This window comes from Hyla sarda, chromosome 4 (assembly GCF_029499605.1).
Source record: "Hyla sarda isolate aHylSar1 chromosome 4, aHylSar1.hap1, whole genome shotgun sequence".
NCBI lineage: Eukaryota > Metazoa > Chordata > Amphibia > Anura > Hylidae > Hyla > Hyla sarda.
The window spans coordinates 203,225,446-203,252,022 of NC_079192.1; the positions used below are offsets into that span (position 1 = coordinate 203,225,446).

The following is a 26,577-nucleotide window of genomic DNA, read 5'->3' on the forward strand; positions in this document are numbered from 1 at the left end:
CCCCTAGACATCTTATCCTCTATGCAAAGGATAGGGGATAAGATGTCTGATCGCGGGCGTCCCGCCGCTGGGGACCCCCGCAGTATAACATGCGGCACCCACCTGTTACTGCTCCGGAAGCGCTGGAAGGTCTGGCTCCCGACCATGGGAACGGAAGATAATGATGTCAGGACTCCGCCCCCTGTTATGTCACGCCCCCCCCCCCTTAATGCAAGTCTATTGAAGGGGGCATGACGGCTGTGTGCCACATGCTATATTGCGGGGGTCCCCAGAGGTGGGACCCCCACAATCAGACATCTTATCCCCTATCCTTTGGATAAGGGATAAGATGTCTAGGGGTGGAGTACCCCTTTAACAATAAAACAGGCAAAACAATAGTAGGCTATCACTAAGAAAGAAACCTAAAACTTAAACCTTTCTTTGATATATTGTAAAACCTAAAATTAAACACCAAGACTCAGTATTTCTAAAATGTCAGCATTAGTGGGAAATTTAAAATGAGTAATGTTAGTAACTAATAATTCACAAATCCATAATGGTAATATTCAAAAATAAATAAAAAATAATGCAGGTATAATGTAAAAGGCAAGCAAAACCCAGAAAGGAAATAAGGGCAGGGAAATAGCCTGAGTAGGAGGGTGATGGGTAAATCTCACCGAGGGAACCTGATAAAGCCCTATTATAACACCCTAAGATGACCTATAACAAGGCAGTAGCATAGATGAGTGTGAGGTAAGTATAGATATAGAACAAGATAGTATAGATCTCAGGTGTAGATTTCCAAAAGAAAAGGATGTGTTTTGAAAAATCAGTGATATATTTGTAAAATGTTACAAATAAGGAAGAATACCATTTACAATTATAGTCCGTTTTCACCCAGAACCTAAAACCTTAAAGTGTACCTGTCCTTTGCAAAAACTTTTAATATAATGTAGATAACATTATTTGTATATTTGTAAAATTCCTTTGATTCAAAAAATTTTATATTTTGGGGTAAAAAATGTTGTCTTGCAGCTATTGCCTGTATGCCTCTGTGTGGAGACAAAATACAGGAAGTGTGGGCGGGACAAGTGGGGCTCTACAAATAGCATTAGAATATAACACTATGGTTACACCTATATTGACAAACCTAAGTGAAAGGCTATCTAAACTCATTCTATAATAATAAAATAAGATATGGTTGATACCTTCTCAAAAAAGGAACTGTGGTCAGTATAAATATAATTTTTTATATAATTTTGTAGCTTTGGTGCCCTAAATCCAAGTTGGTTTTATCTGTTGCTACTGTTCACAAGATATAGGGGTTGATTTTCTGTGCATTTCCCTAAACAGTCAGATGGGCAGGAACTTTATTTAAACAGAGGTGTAAATGTTAGGCCCAGGGCAGTTTGCGAGCCTGATTTATGCCCCGTCAGCCTCATATTCATACCCCACTGAGTCAAATTCACACCTCCTCAGCCTCATATTCCCACCCGTTTGAGCCTAATTCTCACCCCTTTTAAGTAAAGTCCCCAACCATCTGACATGACATTAGCCTAAAGGATTGTCAGTAAGTAGAAATAAATAAATGCACGTCTAGAAAGAAAAATTTTCAGGCTTTTATGTGCCATATTTGGTAGCACTTTTCTGGTCACATAGCAATACCATTCATGTCCTTTTTTCCTTTGTGTAAAATTTAAATGTACAATTATAATGAAATCCAGGTTTTAACAATGTATAATATTATTTCATATTTTATTTAATATTTCACAGTAAAATTTTAAAAGTAAGTTTCACTCACAAAGCAAAAAGGGAAAAAAATCTACTTCTAGAATAGATAGGGGTAGATCTATTAATGTCTTCCTTTTATGCTGCTTGAAGGGCAAGACAATGATAAGAACTGGAAGATGAAACAAGTGCCAGGCTCTAGCTTCATATTCTCTGTGAACGCTACCTCTGGCTTCATGTTGTCAGAAGGGAGCCTTGCTTTATTATGATATTACATTTTTCTGCTGTGCAAGCACCTCTCTTTCACAGATTCTCATTTCAGTTTGTTCAAATGTTTTGCGGTTTGATTTCATGTACAATATGTTTTGTACAATGAATCCTGGCCAGAATTACAGATACTTCTGGCAGTTCACAGTTTAACACATTCCATTCTAGAAAATATGATATACAATACCTTACTAAGTCTTATACGGTGTCTCCTTTTTGCAAAAAAATAGAATAACGTTGAAGAGAATGAATCAAATGCATACATAAAGAGCTAATACTTTCCGGTTGCTAATGTCTATAAATGGTTTTTTTCTCTTTCCTAGTGGCTGCATCAACTGCAAACTCCTCTGCTGGAGCCGCCATGAATTCTTTAACCTCTCTAGGCACTCTGCAGGGGCTGGCCGGAGCCACCGTGGGATTGAATAATATAAATGCACTAGCAGGTACCGTAAACAGTGAGTATTTAGTGCTGTGGTGGATGGCATTTTTCATTGAATTTCATGTGATTTGTTTATGGATGTATTGTTGAAATTACAATGAATTAGTATTACGTGTAAAGGTATTCCTTATACTTCAGTAGGTAGTAAGATTAGGGAAGAGTAAGGTAACTTGGGTCTGAAAAGTTTTTGACATGATTTCACAATATCAGTAGGTATTCAGAATCCTTCTAAATCCAACCTCTTATTCAATGACCTACCGTACAACATCATACAAGACAAAGTACTCCTAAATGATAAAATTAATTTTATAGAGTGAGAGCCATTAAAATATTCTTCTACAGAGACATCCTGTAATACTCCTCAGGATGTATATATATATATATATATATATATATATATATATATATATATATATGTGTGTATTCTTATTAAAGAAAAACTTCAATGGATATGCTTCATTGATTTGTATTCTATTGTTATAAATAATGTCTTACAGCTACTTAAATCTGTGTACCTCATTTAGCAGTCTCTCCGCTATAAGTGCTTGTTTGAGCTTTGGTTCTTAAGAAGCAATAGCATTGCATGCATTTCAATTGTTTCTGTGCACCTGCTCTACAAATGGTGGGTTATAAACCTAGGAACCAGCTGTGTCTCTCCTTATAAGTCTAGGTTTAAAAGAACCAATACCAGTACCGATAAACCAGATGAAAACTGCCTATTGTAAACACAATGATTGTTTGTTGGGTGAAATGTAAAGCGCTTGTCCAGCAAAAGAGACAACCTGTGAATGGAGTCAAAAAGTATAATAAAGCAACATAGTAATATAATTTATCAGCAATAGTGCAAAGATCCTTCTTATCAGCTGTGCTGCTCACTTGTAAGCAGTGATATGTCATTTTACAGTTTATATATAGGTTGTGATATATATATATATATATATACATATATATATATGTTGTGAAGCAGTCTGCTTTGTCCCTCCTCCCTTTCTGTCAGCACAGGACGAGACCAGTGATGTGAAGGAGGAGCTGGTATTACTGCTCATTAGATAAGGCAGCCGTTCTCGGGTACAGTAGTTTCTATTAGAATGGGCTCCCTGCTGCCAGGAGGAGGAGGGGTGCAGATGGCTTTCACAGCCTGTGAAGTAATGTCACAGCTTACAACGACGCAGTACCGCTTGAAACAGAACACTGTAGTTAATAACCTTATCTTAATAAGTTGCTTTATTATACTTTGTCACCAAACACAGGTTGTTTCTTTTGCTGGACAACCCAATGAATGCACATTTCCTTTTGTATTCATTTCATTTTGAAAACAGACAAACAGTTTGTGAAATGAAATTGGGTGTGTTTGAAATTTTCATCCAATAGCTACTACTTTGTGAACAATCGGGAAAGAATATTCTTAGAACAACCCAAATGTTTTGAGAATGAGCCAAGGGGAACAATGGGGCAGATTTATCAAGCAAGACATTAATATTTGCACAAGGTGCATTGGGACCAAAAACTTCAAGTTATACCTCTGATAGATTGTGTAGTCTATTGGGTCCTTAATTCTGAGATCAGAAAGTAATTTAGCAGATGCACCCACTGCCGTCTCTTTATTATGTCCAAATATTAAAGGGGTATTTCAGGAAAAAACTTTTTTTATATATCAACTGGCTCCAGAAAGTTAAACAGATTTGTAAATTACTTCTATTAAAAAATATTAATCCTTTCAGTACTTATGAGCTTCTAAAGTTAAGGTTGTTCTTTTCTGTCTAAGTCCTCTCAGATGACACCTGTTTCGGGAAACGCGTAGTTTAGAAGCAAATCCCCATAGCAAACCTCTTCTAAACTGGGCGTTTCCCGAGAAAGGTGTCATCAGAGAGGATTTAGACAGAAAATAACAACCTTAACTTCAGAAGCTCATAAGTACTGCAAGGATTGAGATTTTTTAATAGAAGTAATTTACAAATCTGTTTAACTTTCTGGAGCCAGTTGATATATATAAAAAAGTTTTTCCCTGGAATACCCCTTTAAGAACTTCTAGTGATCAATGTTCATTTCTATATATTGATTGTGTCATAATCAGAATATCGGCAGCACAATGCAAAGTCCAAATGACTCTCTGATTGTAATGTAAGGGGAAACAGCTGTACAGGTGTATATTAAGCTGTCATTTTAGACACCCTCAAACATAAATGAAAGAGATAAATATAACAGAATAAATAATATCTTAAAGGGGCACTCCGCTTCACACACCTTATCCCCTATCCAAAGGATAGGGGATAAGATGTTAGGTTGCGGGGGTCCCGCCACTGGGGACCCCGCGATCTCCGGGCCGGGAGCTGAGGCGTCCAGAACACGGAAGCTTGCAGCTTCCGCATTCGTGATGCCACGCTAGGCTCCTCCATTCATGTCTATGGGAGTGGGCGTGACGGCTAGTACATAGCTGTCACACCTCCTCCCATAAAAGTGAATGGAGAGGATGTGGTGGCCTGCATCTCCAGTCATTGGGCAAGGAGCAGAGTTCGCTCTGTGCCTCATATGACTGGAGTGCTGGCCCGGACATCATTGGGGTCCCCAGTGGTGGGACCGTTGCAATCTAACAACTTATCCCCTAACCTTTGGATAGGGGATAAGATGTGTGCAGCGGAGTACCCCTTTAAATAACTAATTTTGTCTATGTCTTCTATAGAAAACAAATTGAACTATATCTGATTTTCATTATATGCATACATTTTATAAAACTTAATGAAGTAATAATGAAATAGACCAAATTAGCACAGTCCATTTAGTATATTATCCTTTTTTTTCTATGTTTAGCATACGTTGACTCTTAAGTTAGTACATGACATTGGTTCTACAACAGAAAACATACACTGGAGTAAAGCTACACTGCCTGCTGTCAGAAATGTGCATGTCTCAAGATATTACTGCCCATTGTTTTACAGTGACGTGTCAGTTCTTACTTGTCAGAGTGATCATATTATTGCATGCAGTGCAGTCATTTTCGGTGTAAAATGGTCAATAATTTTTAGAAAGCACTAATGAACAAGTGCAATTTCTTTTCTCTATTGTTGGGTTTTTTGTAAAGTTGCTCAAATGCTCTCAGGTATGGCTGCTCTGAATGGAGGACTTGGCGCAACTGGCTTGACGAATGGTACAGCTGGTACAATGGATGCCCTTACCCAGGCCTACTCAGGAATTCAGCAGTATGCTGCGGCGGCACTGCCAACACTTTATAGTCAGAGTCTGCTACAACAGCAGAGTGCTGCGGGCAGTCAGAAAGAAGGTAAGAGTATACTGAATTTAGCTTTCTAAGAGCTTTCCATCTTCTTAAAAGTGCTGCTAAAGAGAATGCTGCATAGGGAGATATTTGATTGATGGCTTCCAAGATTACTGAATTTTCATTAAATTTATTTTCAATCCACCTCTCCTGAGAAAAATGACTCTGTCATATTTATGAGCCCATGTTGTGTAATAAGAAGTTATGGTGCACTAGGAGACACAGCACAGTCCATTCTGTGCAATGGTTGGTACGTGAAAATAACATTACCTCTGCCCAATATGCTTACTCAGGCTTCAGTTTAGGCCTGAATACTGCAATTTTTCAAAATGTAATGTGTGAGAACTAAACGCATTAAACAAGATCTTATTTAGACTGGGGACCTCATTTTGTGCTGTCGTCCCTTGTGAGGTCACTTATATTGAGGTTTCCTGTGATGTTTGCACCATACCTGTCATTTTTAAATTAGTGATATGACAACCATTAACGCATTAGCCCCTGCAGGACTTCATCTACTCCCCAGCTTTCTCTTCTTACAGCCACATTTTACAGGACTGATTTTTTAATGGCACCAAGACCATCCTTATGCCTTTTATTTTATTAAACTATTAGGTACAAGAATCATTGACTCATGCAGGAGATACCGTAATTGATTGTAAATAATTGATGAAATATATTTCTGATTTACATGTCTTCCCTTGCTTTTCCCTTAAACAGATTAAACATAGGCCCCACATAGCTGCAGGTCAAGGTTATCTCTCCACATAGGCAATTGAGAATGCATATTAGGATTTGCAATCCCACAAAACAAACTCCTGCTGCATTTAGAAGTAATAAAATAATATTTATATATAGAACAATGTTAACAACATGGATGAGATATATAATTAAGCATTAGGTTAAGTTTACATGTGCTGTATATGCTGTGGATTTAAAAATAATATTTTCAGAATAAAATCCACAGCATATACAGTACGTGTGAACATACCCTAACAATGATGTTTGCATATCTGGGAATGTTTGGACCCATTCATTTGTTTGTACAAGCATGTCCACACAGCATTATTGTCAAAAGACCTGCTTACATTAAAGGCAACCTGGCAGCCATGACTAGTTTCACAGTCACATCAAGCGGGTACAGTCCCTCCCACTCAGAGAGTGATGGCTGACAGCCTAAATGCAAGGAGAAGCCCTCGGCTCCGGCTGTCAATCAAACCTTACTGGTTGGCGGGGGCCTTATAAGGATGACTGTAAGCGCTCACGGTGACTGTATAATCAATCACAGCCTCCACCATTACAGTAATTTTTTTGCTCGCTGCGGTATCACAGAAAGCTCAGGAGAATGCTGTTCTACTGACATGTCAGGTCCCAGGACTGGATTATGAGATCACTGCATAGAAATACTTTTAAGGCTGGTATCAACACCTTGTTCTAGCAAAATAAACCCCTCCTTAATTTTCTTCATAGAGTTGATTTCTCTAACAATTATTACATCTGCTATCGTCATAGTGATCAAATTAGGAATATCTTAGTAATAGACAGATAAACATAGGTTACATTGGTCACAATTAAATTTTATCTGTAGCAGTTACAGTGGATATAAAAAGGTTTACACTTTCCTGTTAAAATGCCGGGTGATTGTGATGTTAAAGAATGATATTAACATAAACAATTAAATTACAATTTAAGACAAAATCTATGAGGGGAAAAGAAAAAAAAAACTTACAATAACCTGATTGCATAAGTGTGCACCCCCTCTTATAAAGGGAGATTTAGATGTGTTTACAATTAACCAATCACATTTAAACTCATTACACATCTTTCATCATTTAAAGAGATTAAAGGGGTATTTCAGGATTTTTTTTTATTTATTTGACTATGATATAGGGGCTGTAAAGTTGGTGTAGTTCATAATATCGTGTCTGTACCTGTGTGTGACAGTGGTCTCACATTTCTCTTGTGATTTTTGCCCCAATATTAATTTTTAACAGCACACTAAATTACTCAGGTCTCAGGATTTCCCAGGTTGCAGTGCGTTGAAACATAACCTCACTAGTCAGTTGTCCAAAAGAGCCTGTCCTGCTTCAATGGGTGGAGCAACCACTGGGTGAGAGAGAGATCATTTGCAACAGCTGGAGGCACCCTGGTTAGAAAACACTGATATTTTGAATGGACTGCAACTCATTTGTGTTTCAATGGGTGGGGTGGCTGATATGTGGGAGGGAGGAAAGTGACCTCAAACTTACAAGCATGGAACTATGGGATTTGTAGTTTGAGAACAAAATCCAACATGAAATACCCAGTTCACAAAAAAGATAGCCACAGCGTTATGGTAATTACACAACATACCCATTTAGCCCCAAGACAAGCATGTATCCTTCATAAGCATGTCCATTACTGTCTGGCAGGTATGTACTAAAATCACCTAATGGTGGATAACCCCCTTAACCACAAATAAAGTTCAGCTGTTCTAGTAGTGTAAAGTGTAAGAGGGATCTCATTCTTAAAAAAAATATATCAGTCGTGAAAAGGGTACAAAAAGCATCAGATATAGTATGGAATACAGTATAGATAGTCATCAGCAAGTGGAGAAAATATGGCACAACAGAGACATTACAAAGAACTGGATGTCCCTCCAAAATTGATAAATAGACAAGAAGAAACCAGGACGGTCAGGGAGGCTTCCAAAAGGCTTACTGCAACATTAAAGTAACTACTGGAATTTCTGGCAAATACTGGCTGTGTGCTACATGTCACAACAATCTCCTGTATACTTTATATGAATGAGCTATGGGGTAGGATGTGAACACAGAAGCCTTTTCTTATAAAGAAAAACACTCAAGCCCTGTTGCAAAAAATATATATAAAATAAAAAACATCAAGTCACCTAAAAGCATGTAGGAAAATGTGTTATGATGTAATAAACCAAGGTTAAACTTTTTGATCATAATTCCAAAAAAAGTATGTTTGGTGCAAAAACAATGCTTAACATCACCCAAAGAACATCATACCCACAGTGATGCATGGTGGTAGCAACATCACCCATGGGACTGTTTTTCTTCAGTATTAATCAGGGTGGAAGGAACTAGGAACAGTTCCAAATACCAGGCAGTTTTGTCACAAAACCTTGAGGCGGCTGTTAGAAAGATGAAGAGGAACCTATGCAAATAGGTTGTAGTGTATTATTATTTTTCTTTCCCTCTCAAAGATTTCAGTTTGTTTCACAATAGAATTGTTCATGTTATAGGTCACATAATAGGTGGAGAAAGTTGTGACATGATTTATCTTTGTCTCATTCTATATCATATCAAGAACCTGGCATTTTAACAGGAGTGTGTAGACTTTAATATCCACTGTATCACTATGAGCTAACAATCTTCATTTGTAGCTATGTATCATTATACACATGGTTTATCTCTCATTCATATTTTCTTACCAGGGAGCAGATTGATGCATAGGGGGAAGGAGGTATATAACAGAGAGTTTAAGGATTTAAATCTTAATCCTTCCAGTACTTATCAGCTGCTGTATAATCCAGAGGAAGTTTAGTCGCTCATTTCAGTCTGACCACAGTGCTCTCTGCTGGCACCCTTTGTCCATATCAGGAACTGTCCAGAGCAGGGGAGGTTTACTATGGGGATTTGTTCCTGCTCTTGACAGTTCCTGACATGGACAGAGGTGTCAGCAGAGAGCACTGTGGTCAGACAGAAAAGAAGTATACAACTACTTCTGCAGCATACAACATCTGTATGTACTGGAAGGATTAAGATTTTTAAATAGAAGTAATTTAAAAATCTAATTAAGTTTTTGGCACCAGTTGGATAATAAAAAAAAAAAAAAGAAATCCACCAGAGTACCCCTTTAAATGGCATTGAATAGATATGCTATGGAACAGCAGAATACAGTATCTGTTTTAATGTGACAGTGACACAGTACTTATAACATCCGCAATGTGCCGCTTTATGGATCAAGTCTCTATATACTATATACTGGGCAACTAAAAATTCTGTGCGGCATAACCTTAAATTATGTAAAGTATACGAGAGTCCAGAGTTCCTACACTTTAACTTATCTATACCCTGTATGGTCCATTATAGCAGAATTGATAAATTCATCTATTTGAAGTTTGTTATTAAAAGTCCCATGGAGATTTTATAGGCTGTCTGCTTTCTATCATGCTCCCCCAACAATACTCAGATCATAGGGTTTTCCAGTACTAAATCCCCTAGCCATCAGCTATTTTGTGTATCTGTACAGTTAATACACATGTGATCAAATGCCTTGCAGTGTAGCCATAAGAAAATGGTATGGCAGATTCTCCAGAACTAGTAATCAAGCTACAACCAACGATTCCCCCTTATAAAGTAATTCGAAAAGAACTTAAATTGGAATGTAGCATAGAATGATAAAGGCACTCACCATGTACAGTGGGACTTCTTTTATTGTTCAGTACATCAGTGCAGCATAAGGCGGCAGCACGCCGCTGCAAGTGCAAGACGCCAGTGCGTTTAGATTGGTGACAGCTGTTTCCTTCCCAGAGGAACGTCAACGGACCAGATGGTCCATTGAAGTTCCTCTGGGAAGTAAAGAGCTGTCACCAATCAAAATGCACTGGCGTCTTGCACTTGCAGCGGCGTGCTGCCGCCTTATGCTGCACTGATGTACTGAACAATAAAAGAAGTCACACTGTACATGGTGAGTGCCTTCATCATTCTCTCCTACATTCCAATTTGATGTCTGTACTCTCACCTCTGCAGATGAGCACCACCTATCAGTTACTGTGTGCATGAACTGTTCACCAGCCGCTCACCTCCGCTAAGATTGTGCTATTGGGGAGTATAGCAGTGCCTGCACTGCCTTTGTCTTCACTTAGTTATTTTAAAAGAACTGCTATCTAACTGGTTCCAATGTTTTATAATATAAACAAAGCAATATCTAAATCTAATGAACTTTCGAAATTCTTTCTAGACTAGTGAAATCATATAGCACATTTTGTATGTTAACCATACATGACATTTCATGATAACTGAAACTATTTCATTGAAATGTTTTATGAATAGCGTTCAATAGTAAAACAACATTTTAAAACAAGTTTATGAAGAGTTTCTAGCTATAGTGAAGTCAGGCCTCCCTTTTTTCTTCCCCTCAAGGCCCAGAAGGAGCAAATCTCTTCATTTATCATCTACCCCAAGAATTTGGTGACCAAGACATCTTGCAGATGTTTATGCCTTTTGGAAATGTAATCTCTGCTAAAGTCTTTATTGACAAACAGACCAATCTAAGCAAGTGCTTTGGTAAGTTGAATGCTATGAGAATATGAAATGTTACAACTGTTTAATTTACTTAAATAAATCATATTATGAGATTAAAAGGAACAGTTATAGTTTAACATTTACAGCAGGTTCTATGGGCAGATCTATCGTCATACTATGCTATCCTGTTTCGAGACAGCATATCATTTGTATGGGTCTACTGTACTATTAGCCTAAACAACACAACACACTATTTATCCATTTGGCTACACGCACCTAAGGCTGGGTTCACACTACGTTTTGTCCCATACGGGAGCGCATACGGCAGGAGGGAGCTAAAACCTCGCGCTCCCGTATGTGACCGTATGCGCTCCCGTATGCCATTCACTTCAATGAGCCGACCGGAGTGAAACGTTCGGTCCGGTCGGCTCATTTTTGCGCCGTATGCGCTTTTACAACCGGACCTAAAACCGTGGTCAACCACGGTTTTAGGTCCGGTTGTAAAAGCGCATACGGCGCAAAAATGAGCCGACCGGACCGAACGTTTCACTCCGGTCGGCTCATTGAAGTGAATGGCATACGGGAGCGCATACGGTCACATACGGGAGTGCGAGGTTTTAGCTCCCTCCTGCCGTATGCGCTCCCGTATGGGACAAAACGTAGTGTGAACCCACCCTTACACAGAAAATGGTAGACTTATAGTTACAAATCCATTGTATTCATAAGCAGAGCACCATTATTTGCATCCATTATATCCTTGGACTATTTCTTGTCATCAAGGAGTATTCTTTTGACATCCATAACACCCTATGGATACACTTGGTGTATAAGACTAGAGATAGACTAGACTTGACTAGCTTTGTTCATACTTTGAGCGTACGCTCACAGTATGAACAAAGCTAGTCTAGTCTAGTCTATCTCTAGTCTTATACACCAAGTGTATCCATAGGGTGTTATGGATGTCAAAAGAATACTCCTTGATGAAAAGAAATAGTCCAAATTAGCCTAAGGAAATATTTTAATTTAAACCCACTTTCAAAGGTAAAATCCAGTGTGAACAGGCCTCCAGCTTTGACTTCACTTAATTTATCCACATGCTATAAATGTGTGCAGATTAAAGGCATTGCCTAAGATGTACTGCTAGCATGTGCAGATTGTTGCCTGTCATTAAAGCTTTTAGGACATTATATTGGTTCCTTTTTTTTTAATTTGTACTGCTTAAAATGAGCGATGCACAGACACAATACTTCACAAAGGAAAATGAATAGAAGCTGACATGCAGACATAGTGAGTAAATGAAACTAATTACTTTCCATGCAGGCGAATGCTCTCCTATACTATCAGCATGTCACTTCAAGAATACCTAATCGGACTGCTTTGTACTAAAGGCAGGCATGCCACTTTCTAGGTAGCTTGGTCCCTATCGTTTCTGCTGTCGCTCTGGTCATGTGCTGCATTGTGACCTGTTTTTCTTTTTGTGTAGGGAATCATTTCACGATGCCTTTACTCAAGCACTTACAAGGTTCTACTTAACTCATTGTGCTGTAAAAAGCTAGAAACTGTAAATGTAGCTTTCCCCCAAACAACTAGTTTTTTAATCTGCACTTTATTTTCTTCACTGTTATTTCCAATGATTCATTGCCCTCAAATTTGATACAATTACTTTCCTAAGTAACAGCTAGACAAGTCGCTTTCAAAATCTTCTCCTTACAGGAGTATGTTTTGCCATTATTTTACCTTATACAATGGAATTATTATTTCTGTTCTGTAGCCCAGGTGGGATGACTTTTTTCAGGAGATATCTCATGTGGGAAAATGTATCCCCTATCTGCAGAATAGTGGATACGTTTTAGATCTTAGGGGTCCAAGCACTGGGGACCCCTGCAATCTCCTGCAGGGGGCCTGGCTCTCCTGTGGAGCCCCGAGGGCCGCCACACCCCTCCATATCTCTCTATTGGAGAGCCATTTGGCTATCTTTGACTCTTCCATAGTGATATATGGAGGGGCGTGGCAGCCCCCACTTCATGGGAGGATCATAACACTCAGCTCCCGGGGAGAGCCAGGGCTCCGTACAGGAGATCACGGGTGGCCCCAGAGGTCACACTCCCCGCGATCTAGAACTTATCCTCTATCCTGTGGATAGGGTATACGTTTTTTGGCATGAGACTTGTCCTTTAAACAAAAATTTCTCAAACGTCGACCAGCCATTTAAGTATGGCTGACCCACTGATGTGTGGGAGAAGTGAGACAATGAGGCAAATTAATTAAAAGGTGTCTAATTTCAAAACTGTCTTAGCAACCAATCACGGCACATATTCTATTTTGTTATACAAATAAAAGATTCACTGTGATTGGCTGCTGTGGCCATGTAAAAAAAAAGTTTTGCTGTTAGACTTTAACACCCCCTCCCCAATGTTTTTTGATGCTTTTAAGTTATAAGTATTATATGTGACCGTGGATACACATATATAAAATATGGTTGCCTGACTGTGTTTTGAGAGCATCAACTAACAGGTCAATAAAATGCAATGTTTTTCTTGCTTGTGTGTTTTATATTACAGAAAAACTCACTTTGAAGATTCATAATCAACTCTCACATATTGTTTGTTTGTTTGTTTGTGTTTTATGTGTTTCTGTAAATTGTAAACATTTTGTGCTCCCCATATTCAGTGTTGCGGTATGATTTCCACATTGTATCACCATACTTAAGATGTCTGGCTGACACAGATACCGAGTGGTCCATTTTTTTCCTAGTGTTTATATAATGATGTCAAGTTTTTTCTGTGTTAGAATATGTTGACACTTTGTTTTGAAATTTATCCTGCTTTATTTTTTTTATTTTTTATTTTTTTTTGAAGAAGGAGAAAGGTACACTTCAAAAACATATGGTAGGAGATTTATCAAAACCTGTGCAAAGGAAACTTTGCCCATTTGCCCATAGCAACCAATCAGATTGTTTCTTTCATTTTGCATAGGTCTTGTTTAAAATGAAAGAAGTGATCTGATTGGTTGCTATGGGCAACTGAGCAACTTTTCCTGAGTTTTTGATAAATCTCCCCCATGCTCTTTTTGACAGATCAGTCAGAGGTAGAAAACGCTATCATTTGGGTATTTCTTTTTTCCATTATAAAAAAAATTACTTTAAAATGTTATGTTCACATAGTGTATTTTCATGCGTGTTTTAGAAATAAAAAATGCCTCCTTAAAATCGGCGGAAATTTTAGTCCATTTTTGCAAAATTAATGGCAGAGTGATTGTATCTGCACACAGTATATAAAAATCACTTTCCCATACTTACATGAAGCAAAATAGTTTTGCAAAAACAGATGCACATTTTCCCCAATTTTACAGACACATATTTATTTATTATTTTAATAAAATACACCTAAAAATACAGTGTAAACATAGCTTAACATAAACTTTTTCGCCATAAACAACAGTGTGAAGTTATTGCATGTGCTTATTGAAGATAGGTTTGGCTTTACAAATACTTTACAAATGCATTTAACATTATCACATGTATGGCAAATAAATAATGATGTGCATGTATTGCCCTATACATAGCCTGACACTATTTCTATTCTTTGCATAAGTTCAGAAAATTGAGCCATGTATAGCCAGTGGCCTTTACTTGCTAAGATTTTAATACAATGTTCCCTCATCAGACTATTTTCACACATTTTACAGAAGAGCAACATTGACATTATGGGATAAAAATTGCTGGTGATAAACCCAATTTAAATCCCTGTAGTGAAAGTGTAGCATACAATACTAGCTTTAAGTTTCTTAATAACTATATGAGATGAATCACTAACACCAGTACAGTTATCATGATACTTGTAACTTACTTACAACACATTTTAGCTTTTCCATTCTAATGACGAATAAACTTCTTCGTCGAGGTTATTCAATATTCACAGCATGCCCTGACATTTTCTTTTAGTACTTTGTATGTTCTAAGCAGCAATACTGAAACAGCACAGATGGTTTATGTTATGAAATGCAGAGTTAAAGGTTCTTTAAAGCCAAACAGCCAATTCTCTGCTTAGTGAACAAGAAAGTAAGACATTTTCCCAACTTGTAATGCAGCATACTTATTGCTTTATGACTATTAAACGGAAGTTTTCTGAAGTGTGAAGTTAGATATTATTGGACTATTGTGTATTTCTTGCCTGTACTTTTATTGTGTATACATGTAGTCTACATTTATTGTGCATATATATATATGTTCGATATATGTCCCGGTACAACACCTTTATGATGTCCTTCCTGTCCTTTGCAGGCTTTGTTAGCTATGACAATCCTGTTTCCGCACAAGCGGCCATTCAGGCTATGAATGGCTTTCAGATCGGCATGAAACGTTTGAAAGTTCAGCTGAAACGCTCCAAAAATGACAGCAAACCGTACTGATCTTAAACCCAGAAGCTTTCTGCTCTTATTTTAGCTTTCTTAGGGTAAGTCCCATGAGCCAGCCTATTCTCCACTGGGGGCTGAGGAGGAAAACATTGCCAACACTCACCAAGAGAGAGACAATTATTTTTACATTAAACGCTTCCATTCCCTTCTTCCCTGAGCCCCTGTTCTTGCCATTTACTCTGGCTATATTTTCTTACCCAGAATGCAGCAAGTTGTTTCACAGTGTTCTGTTCCAGTTTCCATTTCCCTTTTTTTTTTCTATGACATCTTCAGATTTACAATAGCAGCAAAACAATGTGCAATTAAACTCTGCAACCACTGGTGCCATCAAACGAAAAAAAAAAAATACAGAACACACAATAAAGGTTCGAGGACCTGGTTGTAATATAGTGACACCAGCAGTTAAGAGGCTAGTGTGAAAATAGTTGCCAATCTACGCATAGTTTTTTTTAAATTTCATATCTGTTTGTTTATTTATTTAATTAAGGAACACGCACACACAGGCAAAAAGTCCTTTCAATGCTTCAGATTGTTATAGAAAGTTTTGTTTACAAACGGTTTTAGTTTGGTCTTATGAAGAAAAAAAATATTAAGGACCAGACATTACTGGTCTTATTATACTGAATTCAGTTTGTCTGTTTGTTATATTATGTATGTTGTTATTTATTAATTATTATTATTATTATTATTATTAATAATTTGTTTGAACAACATGTGTGTTAAAAACAAAAAACTAAAGTCTTGGAGAACTGTTTCTAAAGCTACAGGGTTTAAAAATAACTAAAGTGAGTGAATATACTTGATGTTTCTTGAGAGATAAATTTAATAATAAAGGAAGCCACAGGCCTGTAAATTTTATTTGTAAAAAAAAAAAAAAAAAACATTTCTATTTTTATACAAAAATTTTTACTGCCTCAGAAATAATGGGAGTTATTTATTGTTAACTTATTGGGACACATAAAGAGAAGTTCTCGATGCTAGATAGATACCTTTTGAAATAGACTCTAGACTAACAAAATATTTAAAAATAATATTGGTTTATTTTTAGTTGAAACACCCATTATGCACAAATCACTCTCTTCCGTTTCTATGTTCTGTTTGGTTATTTTTGTTTCCATCGCGTAGTGAAAGATTTGTCCTGTGACTTATCTGTTGTTTGGCATTTGTTCAAAATGGCCGCCTTTCCCCTCCTGTAACCCTACCTTTCCTCCCCAAAGCAATCCATCTGCACTAACTCTAATTAGATGGTTTCTTTTGGGCTGTTCATTGTGCTTTGTGTTGAAATATATTCTATATATTTATAAATAAATGTGAACTATGGAATGCACAAAGATTCTAATGACTAAAAAAAATTGCATTACATTTAATTCTTACACTAGTTAACCTATTCAGTGCTGGAGAGGACAGGACTGCATTACTTTCCAATGCGCCACTGATAACACCAACACTGATGGGCTTAAAAAGTGATTTTTGTTTCTGCTGCATAGATTCTGTGTAACTTTATACTCTTCCTTGTTTTTTTTTTCCCTAGAACATCTCCATGCCTGTTAGTTCACCGTTTGCCTAGCATGTCCCTGTGGCGTCTGTAAAAAAAAAAAAAAAAGTTTCATCGTCCCGTCATTGTTTCTGATGTCTTTCTGACCTCACATCATATTTGATCCTTCAACTGACTTAGTTTGACTTCTGAAATTTGCATGTGATCTCATCTAGCTAAGAATTCTGGAAAAAATAACAAAAAAGTCAATGTGAAAAGCGTTGCAGCGTTCACGCAAGACTGAAATTTACTATAACATAAATTACAGAGGAAAAAAAAGACAAAAAACCTGTGGCAAAAAAGTTTTCTCGTTTTTTTTCTCTCTTTAAGTTGCATAACATAAACAGACTTGAAAGTATTACACAGGGATTAGCATTCTGTCTGGTCACTGTTTCCTAAAGCAATATGTGTCCAGGAATGCAGAATGTTGGTTTCTAAATGAAGCAGACAACTTCCAAAACAGTTTGAGAAAAACTGTCTGATTTTAAGTCTCTAGAGCTCTGTAATAGTTTTTACATTTTTCAGGCAGTGTAAAGTTTTTTGATAAGGCCATTTTAGGTGGCTCACTTTCTCATTAAATTATATATAGAACCACTTTTTTGTAGATTAGTATAAGAAAATATTTACCCTGTTTTGGGGCAAATACTACCTAGTTCTGTCACCTTTTGCTGAACTGACTCACAGTTAGACAATCCATGGTTTAATGCACATGAAATTACCTATATTTTATACTGTTTCAATGTACAGAAAAGAAGGTAAATGTATACCGTGTCTCGTTGGTGCTTCTGTGAATTTAGTTGTGGCTTCATTAAGTCTTAAGAGTCTTCAGTGTTCTATGTTTAATAAGTTTTAAAAGAAAAAAAATTGGTTTACTTGAACAAAAAATAATTTTCAAAAATAAAGAGTCTGTTTGCTATAATTTCATGTGAAACACAGAAAAAAAGTATTCCAGAAAAATAAGTTTTGTGTTGGCTTGTAAAGCATCGATGTTATCTTATTTTCTATTGTGGGGAAACTTAGATGTGTTTGTGTTCAGCAAAATGTGACCTGTTTTTTTTTTCTTCGAAAGAAAAAAAATCAGTGAAAATAACAGTGCCAAATTCCAAAGGTACTTCCTGCCTAAAGCTTCAGTGTATTTCGTGTACGAAGTAATTTGATAACATGGGTATTTTATTATGTGTTTTGTATAAATCCCTTCTATTTAAAAAGAGAGGTTACAAAGTTTGTTAACTTGCTATCCTGTGGTCTTGTTGCCTGAAATTGTTATTGTTTGTTATATCTCTTTGATGTTTTTGGTAAAACATTGTATACAGTAAGTGCCCATGTTCCACTTTTTTAACCACTCTGCACATCAATCATGTGAAAGCAAACCTCACAACTGTACTTTTTTTCATGGTCTGTGGAAGTCTTCATGGTGAAGAGAGTTGAACTTCTATTCCTTTTAAGCATGGCGTCCTGAAGAATCAGGGTATATAAAGCACATATAAGCACATACATGGTTTATACAGCACGTGCATATTGTCTATGTAGAACCTCCAAGTAATCCATGTTCCTAGTATGACAGTATAAACTTCACTAGTAAAAAAAAAAACTATTCCCGAAATGCAGTTATACAGCACATGACGTCAAAAGTGCCATACATGTTTTCGAATTCTCATCTCCATTTATTGTATGTCAGCGAAACTTCTTGGACCTTGTATTTAATGTTTTCACTTTCCTAGCTGGCATTATGTCTGATGGCGCACATTTAGGGTTGGCCTCTTTTTACTGCCATTACTCCCTAAATGGCCATACTGTAATAGCATTTGGTTAATAATACAGTGCCTCATTTTTAAACCTCAGCAAATGCTATTGATCAACAGTAGTCGGATACCCACCTATGTACAGTGAAATTTGTTGAATTCTTAATCATATATATATGGTGTTTACTTCTCTACTCCTGGGTCCTACCAGAATTACTTGAGGGCTATTTTTGTATGAGAAATGCACAAAGATTATGGCTAAATTATATCTAGATGTCATTCTATGAATATATGTATAGAGATATATATTATAAAACACATATTTTTGTTATGTAGATTTATGCAGATTTGGATGCATCTAAAAGATGAGAGAGTACAATTCCTAGTCTGGTGTGACTTCTGATGTTGTTACAATGTGCTGCTTATACAGCTTTGGTTTAACACACTTAGGATTAAGATGACTAAGCCAACCGTTCACATTGCATAATATTCATGCCATTCCCCAATTTCCAGTTGGACAGTATAAAAAGCAGAAAATTGCTAGAATTGTAAAGAGTGTATTTTATCCCATAATTGAGTAAGGGGAGTTGAGTGTCCTACTGTACATAGAAGAACATGTTCAGCACTGATGCAGTTAAACACAAGGTTCGCACTGAAGGACATTGCTTAAAGGACTAATACGTTCAACTTTCTTTTCACCTTAAGATTCTAGTTTTTTGGCTTGTGTAATTCTGAAGTCATTTTAACTGTTCTGTTTTATTATCTCAAGTGCTAAATACAAATAAGAAAAAAACTTGTAGTTTCATTACACTTTAGAACTACATCTTACAAATGAAATGTATTTGTGTTTATTTTTGTGCTGTGAGACTTGTCGTTTGTAGATTAAATAACAATTAATTTTGTTTCGAATTACAAATAGTTTTTGAGTATTGTCTGAGAAAAGCCAAAGTTACTGCAATTTTAGTGGAAACTGTAAGATCATGTAATGTTTATGTTTTATTGATGCATTTTGGTTTTGTTGTGTGATGGAATTTGAGCCAAAAAGAAAAACAAAAAAAAACAGGCTTTCCTATTTCTACTAACTGATTGTACTTATGCATTTTGTACCAGTGCAACATTTTATACTGGAGATTAAAAAAAACAAAAGGAAAAGTTGTGGCTTACTCTTGAAGGCCCTACCATGACCGATTTTGAGTTTGATTTCTGACTGGTTAAAAGAAAGGTGGTTTTGCTTTCAACATTTAAAAAAAAAAAGAAAACACACAACAACTTTGGCTTGCTTTTTTTCCTTTGCTTATACCTAACGTTAAGATTATGTCTAAATGGACAGCGGTAAGTTATACTTTTTATTATGTGTTGTGCAGTTACACACTAAGGTAATTAGCGCTAGACGTACACAGTCACTTTAAGTGGATAAATGTATTAGTAATAACTAAAAGAAAAAAAATCTAAACAAAAAAAAATAGGGGTTTGCTTTTTGCCGTTTAGAACAAAGTTTTTTCTGACTCTTCCGTCTTCATTGTGAACATTACTGTGTAGTTAAAACAGTCAAACTTATTTTTGTAACGTATGTTATTGTGTGATGCAGTTTTTTGCTTCTGTCTCCAATATTAAACCATTTTCCTAATACTCGTCTCTTTGTGTGTTGTGTTTGTTGGTGCTCATCATGTGGTAAAACATTGATACACTTCACTGTTTAACGTCTGTTCTATTTTTCTTTTTTTCCTTTTCTGTGTTGTGTATAAAAGCTACAGTCAATTCCATTTGAGAAAAAGCCCATTGCAGACAAAAAGGAGGGGGCAAACAATACCCCTGCTTTTTGTTCCTTACATAACCCATTGCAATAGGGTTTACATTATGTGTAAAACAGTGTGTTTCTACTGTAGTTCTAATTTTGAGGATAAAAAATAAATAAAACATTGTGACTTTACCTTAATGATCATGCAACTTATGGGTTGCAAAGAGAATATAGTATTAAATATTTTCACTAAGTCACAAGGATAAATAGTCTCTATTCATTGATGCTGTTATTATGGATAATGAACTGTAGATTGATTGTGATCCATGATGCTCTGGGATTAACCAGGAATGTTTTATAACTGTCCAGGCCTATGGCAATATTTAAATATATATTTTTTATTTCTCAACAAGTGTTTTGTTCTTGTAAGAAATTCAATATAGTACTCTTTTTCAAATTTTGTCACAGAAGGGGTTTGGGATACAATTTTTATTAGGAACTTAATTTTTACATAGATCTTAAAAGTATCCACCAAAATATAAATCACATTATTTACCTATAATAAACAAAAACAACTTATTTTTTAATCTTGGTGTATTATGAATAAATCAATGGCTATTGAACCTTACTGGCCTCAACAATGGTGTTGTTTCAATACTTTGCCTTGTATGTTACATTTCAGTATCAAGATAAGTAGTCCTTCTCTTTTGTTGGTGAGGTGAGGTGAGCCAATGCTTCCAGTTCAGTACTTTCTTTTTACATCCTATAACATTTCCTTAAACATGCATTCAGTCTACAGAGACCGATCACGGCACTCAATATTCATAAATGTGTCATTAACTATAAATACCTTACATTACTTATATTGGACTGATCTTTAGTTACAATGAGTTATATCATAGTCCATGGATTTCTATACAAGTTTGTATTTGTATTTATAAAGTATAACCTTATTTTTGTAGATTATATGAAATAAATGATGTATGCTCCACCAAGTTTTAATATATAGAGAAGGCCAATAATTCATTGAATATCTACTCATGGAGGGAAATTAGATAGGTCTTTGTATGACTTCCATGGTCCTTTCTATTGTATCCCATTTAAGATAAGCAGTTGCATAAGTATCTGCCAGTTTTTTTCTCTTCTTCCCCAGTAAGGAGTAGCATACAGATTCAGTATAGTCAATCCTGTTTGTTAATGAAGGATTTGGGATGGGAATTACCAGTCAAAACTATTTTTTGACAGGGGTCATCTATGGAAAAAGATAGTTTTGTTGGATCATTTAAAGATTGTGTTGTAGGCATTGCAAGAAATACCGAGAAGAATGAGAATTTACAATAGGAACAATTCAGTTTAAGTATTTCTTTAAGCATATATGTTTGTTGTCATTTTTCTACTTGTTTGTTTGTTCATTTTTACAAAAAAAACTGTAAATGTGACTATATGTGTGGACCAAGTGTTCATCAGACTGTACATATCAAACTATACATGTGATTATCCATATGCCGTGAGTGTCAGGAGTAACACTAAATTTAAAAAGAATGCTTTGGGGCTGTATAAGAAGCATAATACATAGCAACAGTTTGTTAAATATAGTATGTTTAGCATTATCTGCCCACTAAAGCCGATCCTAGGACCACATGGATAGGTGCTGTGGCTATAGAATGCCCACTGATGAGGAATATGTGCATAGAACCCTATGTACAAACTCTTCTTCACAGAACTTATTTAATGTAATAAGCAGTATCCTGCATGTATACATAGTTTACAAAATCTGATAGACCAAATTGCTAGAGATATGTAATTATAAATGTGAACCCCTCTAAACAACATATTCAAAATAAAAAGAGAACATTTAGAGTCCATGTATAATTAGCAAATGCTGTAATCTGCCAGCTGATCTTAGAAATACTATCTTACGTTGTTTGTATGTATTGTCTGACTAAGTTTAATGCCATGAGCATATTTTTTTCCCCAGTTTGTGCCCTCTTAACCAGTTTTCGTTAAGCTGGTGGCTTTTGCTGCTTATTTTTATTTTTTTTTCTTACTAAGGCTATGTCCCTCAGAGAGCTCGATTTTTTGATTGCTTTAAAATGGTGGGACTTTAGTGGAGAAACAATTCTGCATGTCGGTTTTTTTCTTTACTAAAATCATGAATAATAATGGTTATCTAGAAAAACCCCATTTAAAGTGAATGGGACCACTTGGGTTTCGTTGATGTCCGTTGTCACAACCTCTATCCCAGCCTCATTATCTACAGTTGTAACAGACCTAAAGGAGCTTTACAGCACTGATGTGAACTTCATGTTATAAACATGGTGCTGGAAGGGTTATACGAGCCACTTTTTTGTACTTACATAGGATTTATGGTATTATTACTAGTGTGAATATGGATGTTATAATAGGGATCAGTATTTTTAAGATGCTTGCACACATACACATATGATGCACTGCAATTGCATTCACATAATGTATGCCATATTAATGACTATTCCATGCCAGCTCCACAACACATACTATAATTATATTTTATGTCAGTAAAAAAAGGTTTGTGGCCTTCCAGTAAAATTTATTTTTGGCTGTGAGCTAAAAAGCAATGGAAACTACTATAAAAAACAGTGTTGATTGGGCCAACCTTTAAAGGGGTATTTCAAGTAAAATCACATGCAGCTCCATAGACAATATAAAGAATGGCAGTGCACATGCAGAACTCAATGAACTGTTCAAAAAAAATTACTAGACCAGCTGCGATCAAACATTTATCCCCTATATCCACAGGACAAGTGATTTAACTTGAAATATTCCTTTAACACAGTTATGATACTAAAACATCCTTGTGAATCTCAACATAATGAAATTATGGGATAATAAGCTATAAAATTACTTTTATATGGTGTAATCATAGTTATAGATTTTTGTTCTACTCAGGAAACAAGAACTGTATTTGACACAATAATTTATTCATTACATAACCTTCACATTTTGAGATATTTGGTTAGTGGTATTCTCATTTTAGATGTGTGGGCTCCGTACATCCTAGGCACAGTCAACATTTCACTTATCAAAAATCATCTATTATTGGCTTTTGTCATTCATCCCGATTGTAGTTCGTTGTTATTATTGTGCTCATAATCCAAAAGATGACAGGATTTGTTTATCTTGGTACAAAATGACTATAATGAAAATGAAATATAATAAATACATGGTCAAACTATGCACTGGTTTTCAAGAACACAACAATGGATGTCTATGAAGAAAATGGATAATAAAATGAAACATAAAAACAAACAGTTGTCTCTTTATATTGAATATTCCAAGTTAAAATTTTATGATTTCAGATTGAAATTAATATTATGCAATACACTGTAATCTATTAATTCCACTTTATTTCCAAATTATAACATTGTGATGTCACAATTTCAAAGGCTTCATCGGGGACATATTTAACCATTTTACATCTAGGGAAAAACATACCAGGAATAGAAAAAAAAAGAACATTGTAAAGTACAATATCAAGATCAGGCAAAGAAAAGCATTGATGTAAGAACACACTTTTTAATTTAAAGGGAACAACAACATTTCAGGTATGAAAACAAAAATAGTAAAGTGCAATGTTATTGTCCTTTTCAAGGTTGACTCGGTTCCTACTTGTGTTAGATCTATCCTTTTCCATCACTTTCTGCTGCTCTTTACTGTACTATATACTTATACTTATAAAAAGTTCCAGATGGAAATCTGAGAGCCTCAACTCAATAAAACAAAAATACGTTCTAATTATTATAAGTTATTACCTACATAAGTTACTGGAAAATTTAAATAATCTGTTCCACTGTTGACTTCAAATATGGTTGGTTGATCACTACTAGACCTTATGAATCCTCATGGAGTTAGGTCTTTTTACTATATCCCTTGATAGCTAAGTCTAAATCTGATCTAATAGTTGCTAGGAACCAATATGAGTTTGTGTGTTACAGAAATCAGTACCAGTTTGTACATCATATTGAATCTAGAATCAGTGGTAATATACACTAAAGAGTCCTGCGTGTTCCTTTTCTAGCTACACTTACAGCCTATTAAAAAAAAGGATTTTATCAGCTCTATGTCAGTTACACCAAGTCTACATCATCTCAGGTCGTGGTAATAACCAGAATTTTCTAAAAAATAAATAAAAACAGAGAACCTTTTCCACTAAGTCTGCCACTGGATTAACATATCAAGAGAATAGTGGTTTTCATTGACCTGTGTTTTTTTTTCCCCCAACTGTGTAACCAGTCTTTCATTATTTGACATCCTAGGAACAAAATAAAGTTCTATACCATTTGTAAAGGGAATATATTTGATAATAGTGTAATGTAACAATAAAGTAATGTGACAATAAAATGATCACTAATATATAACTGCGTAATGTAAAATTAAGCATAGAATATCGATTAGAATTAAAAAATAACCAAGGAAAAGACAGTAAAATAAAACCATAAAAGTGTGCATCATAAAACAAATGTCTATTGGAATAATATAACACACATGTATATCAATGTGTCTACAGGCTCTCAAAACTGGAAATCACAGGAAAATATTTTTGGAGCTTTCTGATATCAATTCCATAAAATACAAATTCAGTCAATAAATAATAAATTATAAATATAAATAAAGTATCTTCATCTTGTCTGAAATCAGTGCTTAGTCCAACATGTGTATATATAGAGATACAGTGGGGATCAAAAGTTTGGGCACCCCAGGTAAAAATTTGTCTTAATGTGCATAAAGAAGCCAAGGAAAGATGGAAAAATCTCCAAAAGGCATCAAATTACAGATTAGACATTCTTATAATATGTCAACAAAAGTTAGATTTTATTTCCATCATTTATACTTTCAAAATAACAGAAAACAAAAAAATTGTGTCTGCAAAAGTTTGGGCACCCTGCAGACTTAATGTCTTGTACTGCCCGCTTTGGCAAGTATCACAGCTTGTAAATGCTTTTTGTAGCCAGCCAAGAGTCTTTCAATTCTTGTTTGAGGTATCTTTGCCCATTCTTCCTGGCAAAAGTCTTCCAGTTCTTTGAGATTTCTGGGCTGTCTGTCACGCACTACTCTTTTAAGGTCTATCCATAGATTTTCAATTATGTAGAGGTCAGGAGATTGTGAAGGCCATGGCGAAACCTTCAGTTTACCCCTCTTGATGTAACCCCCCGTGGATTTTGAGGTGTGTTTAGGATCATTGTCAATTTGTAGAAGCCATCCTCTCTTTAACTTCAGCTTTTTCACAGATGGCATCAAGTTAGCATCCAAAATTAGCTGAAATTTTATTGAATCCATTTTTCCTTCTACTCATGAGATGTTCCATGTGCCACTGGCTGCAATACAACCCCAAAGCATGATTGATCCACCTCCATGCTTAACAGTTGGACAGAGGTTCTTTTCATTAAATTCTGTTCCCCTTCTTCTCCAAACGTACCTTTGCTCATTCCGGCCAAAAAGTTCAATTTTAACCTCATTGGTCCACAGAACTTGTTTCCAAAATGCATCAGGCTTGTCTATATGTTCATTTGCAAAGTTCAAACGCTGATTTTTGTGGTGAGGACGTAGAAGAGGTTTTATTCTGATGACTCTTCCATGAAGACCATATTTGTACAACTATCTCTTTATAGTGGAATAGTGTACCACAACTTCAGTGTCTGCCAGATCTTTCTAGAGAGATTGTGCAGTCAAACGTGGGTTTTGAATTGTTTTTTTCACAATCCTGCGAGCTGTTCTGTCTGATACTTTTCTTGGTCTTCCAGATCTTGCTTTAACTTCCACTGTTCCTGATGACTGCCATTTCTTAATTACATTCCGAACAGAGGATATTGACATCGGAAAACGTTTTGCTATGTTCTTATAGCCTTCTCCAGCTTTGTGAGCGTCAACTATTTTCAGTTTCAGATTTCTAGACAACTGCTTAGAAGAACCCATGGTGCTGATTGTTGGGGCAAGGTCAGATGAGTCTGGGCATTTAAAACCTTTGAGATTGACATCACCTGGTCTTCCCAGATGATAATTGAGAACAATCCATGACACTGGCAGGCCTCAGCTTTGCAGAGGGGGCAGTGCATGCTATAAATTCTGCAGGGTGCCCAAACTTTTGCAGACGCCAATTTTTATTTTCTGTTATTTTGAAAGTGTAAATGATGGAAATAAAATCTAACTTTTGTTGACATATTAAAAGAATGTC

At 36.0% G+C, this 26,577-nt stretch overlaps 1 protein-coding gene across 27 annotated transcripts in view; it reads left to right on the plus strand.

The window, feature by feature from the left end:
• Nucleotides 1-19,780, plus strand: part of CELF2 (CUGBP Elav-like family member 2) — a 472,395-nt gene extending 452,615 nt beyond the window's left edge. For 10 of the 27 annotated variants that reach the window (XM_056573270.1, XM_056573292.1, XM_056573273.1 and 7 more), the window contains 4 exons: nucleotides 2,298-2,429; nucleotides 5,493-5,690; nucleotides 10,835-10,978; nucleotides 15,219-19,780. In XM_056573270.1, coding sequence (XP_056429245.1) covers nucleotides 2,298-2,429; nucleotides 5,493-5,690; nucleotides 10,835-10,978; nucleotides 15,219-15,346 — 602 coding nt within the window. In that variant the 3' untranslated portion in view covers nucleotides 15,347-19,780. Of the gene's footprint in view, nucleotides 1-2,297; nucleotides 2,430-5,492; nucleotides 5,691-10,809; nucleotides 10,979-15,218 lie in introns of those variants that run through there. The other 17 variants (XM_056573279.1, XM_056573295.1, XM_056573284.1 and 14 more) reach the window with 5 other exon arrangements.
• Nucleotides 19,781-26,577: the final 6,797 nt, after the last annotated feature.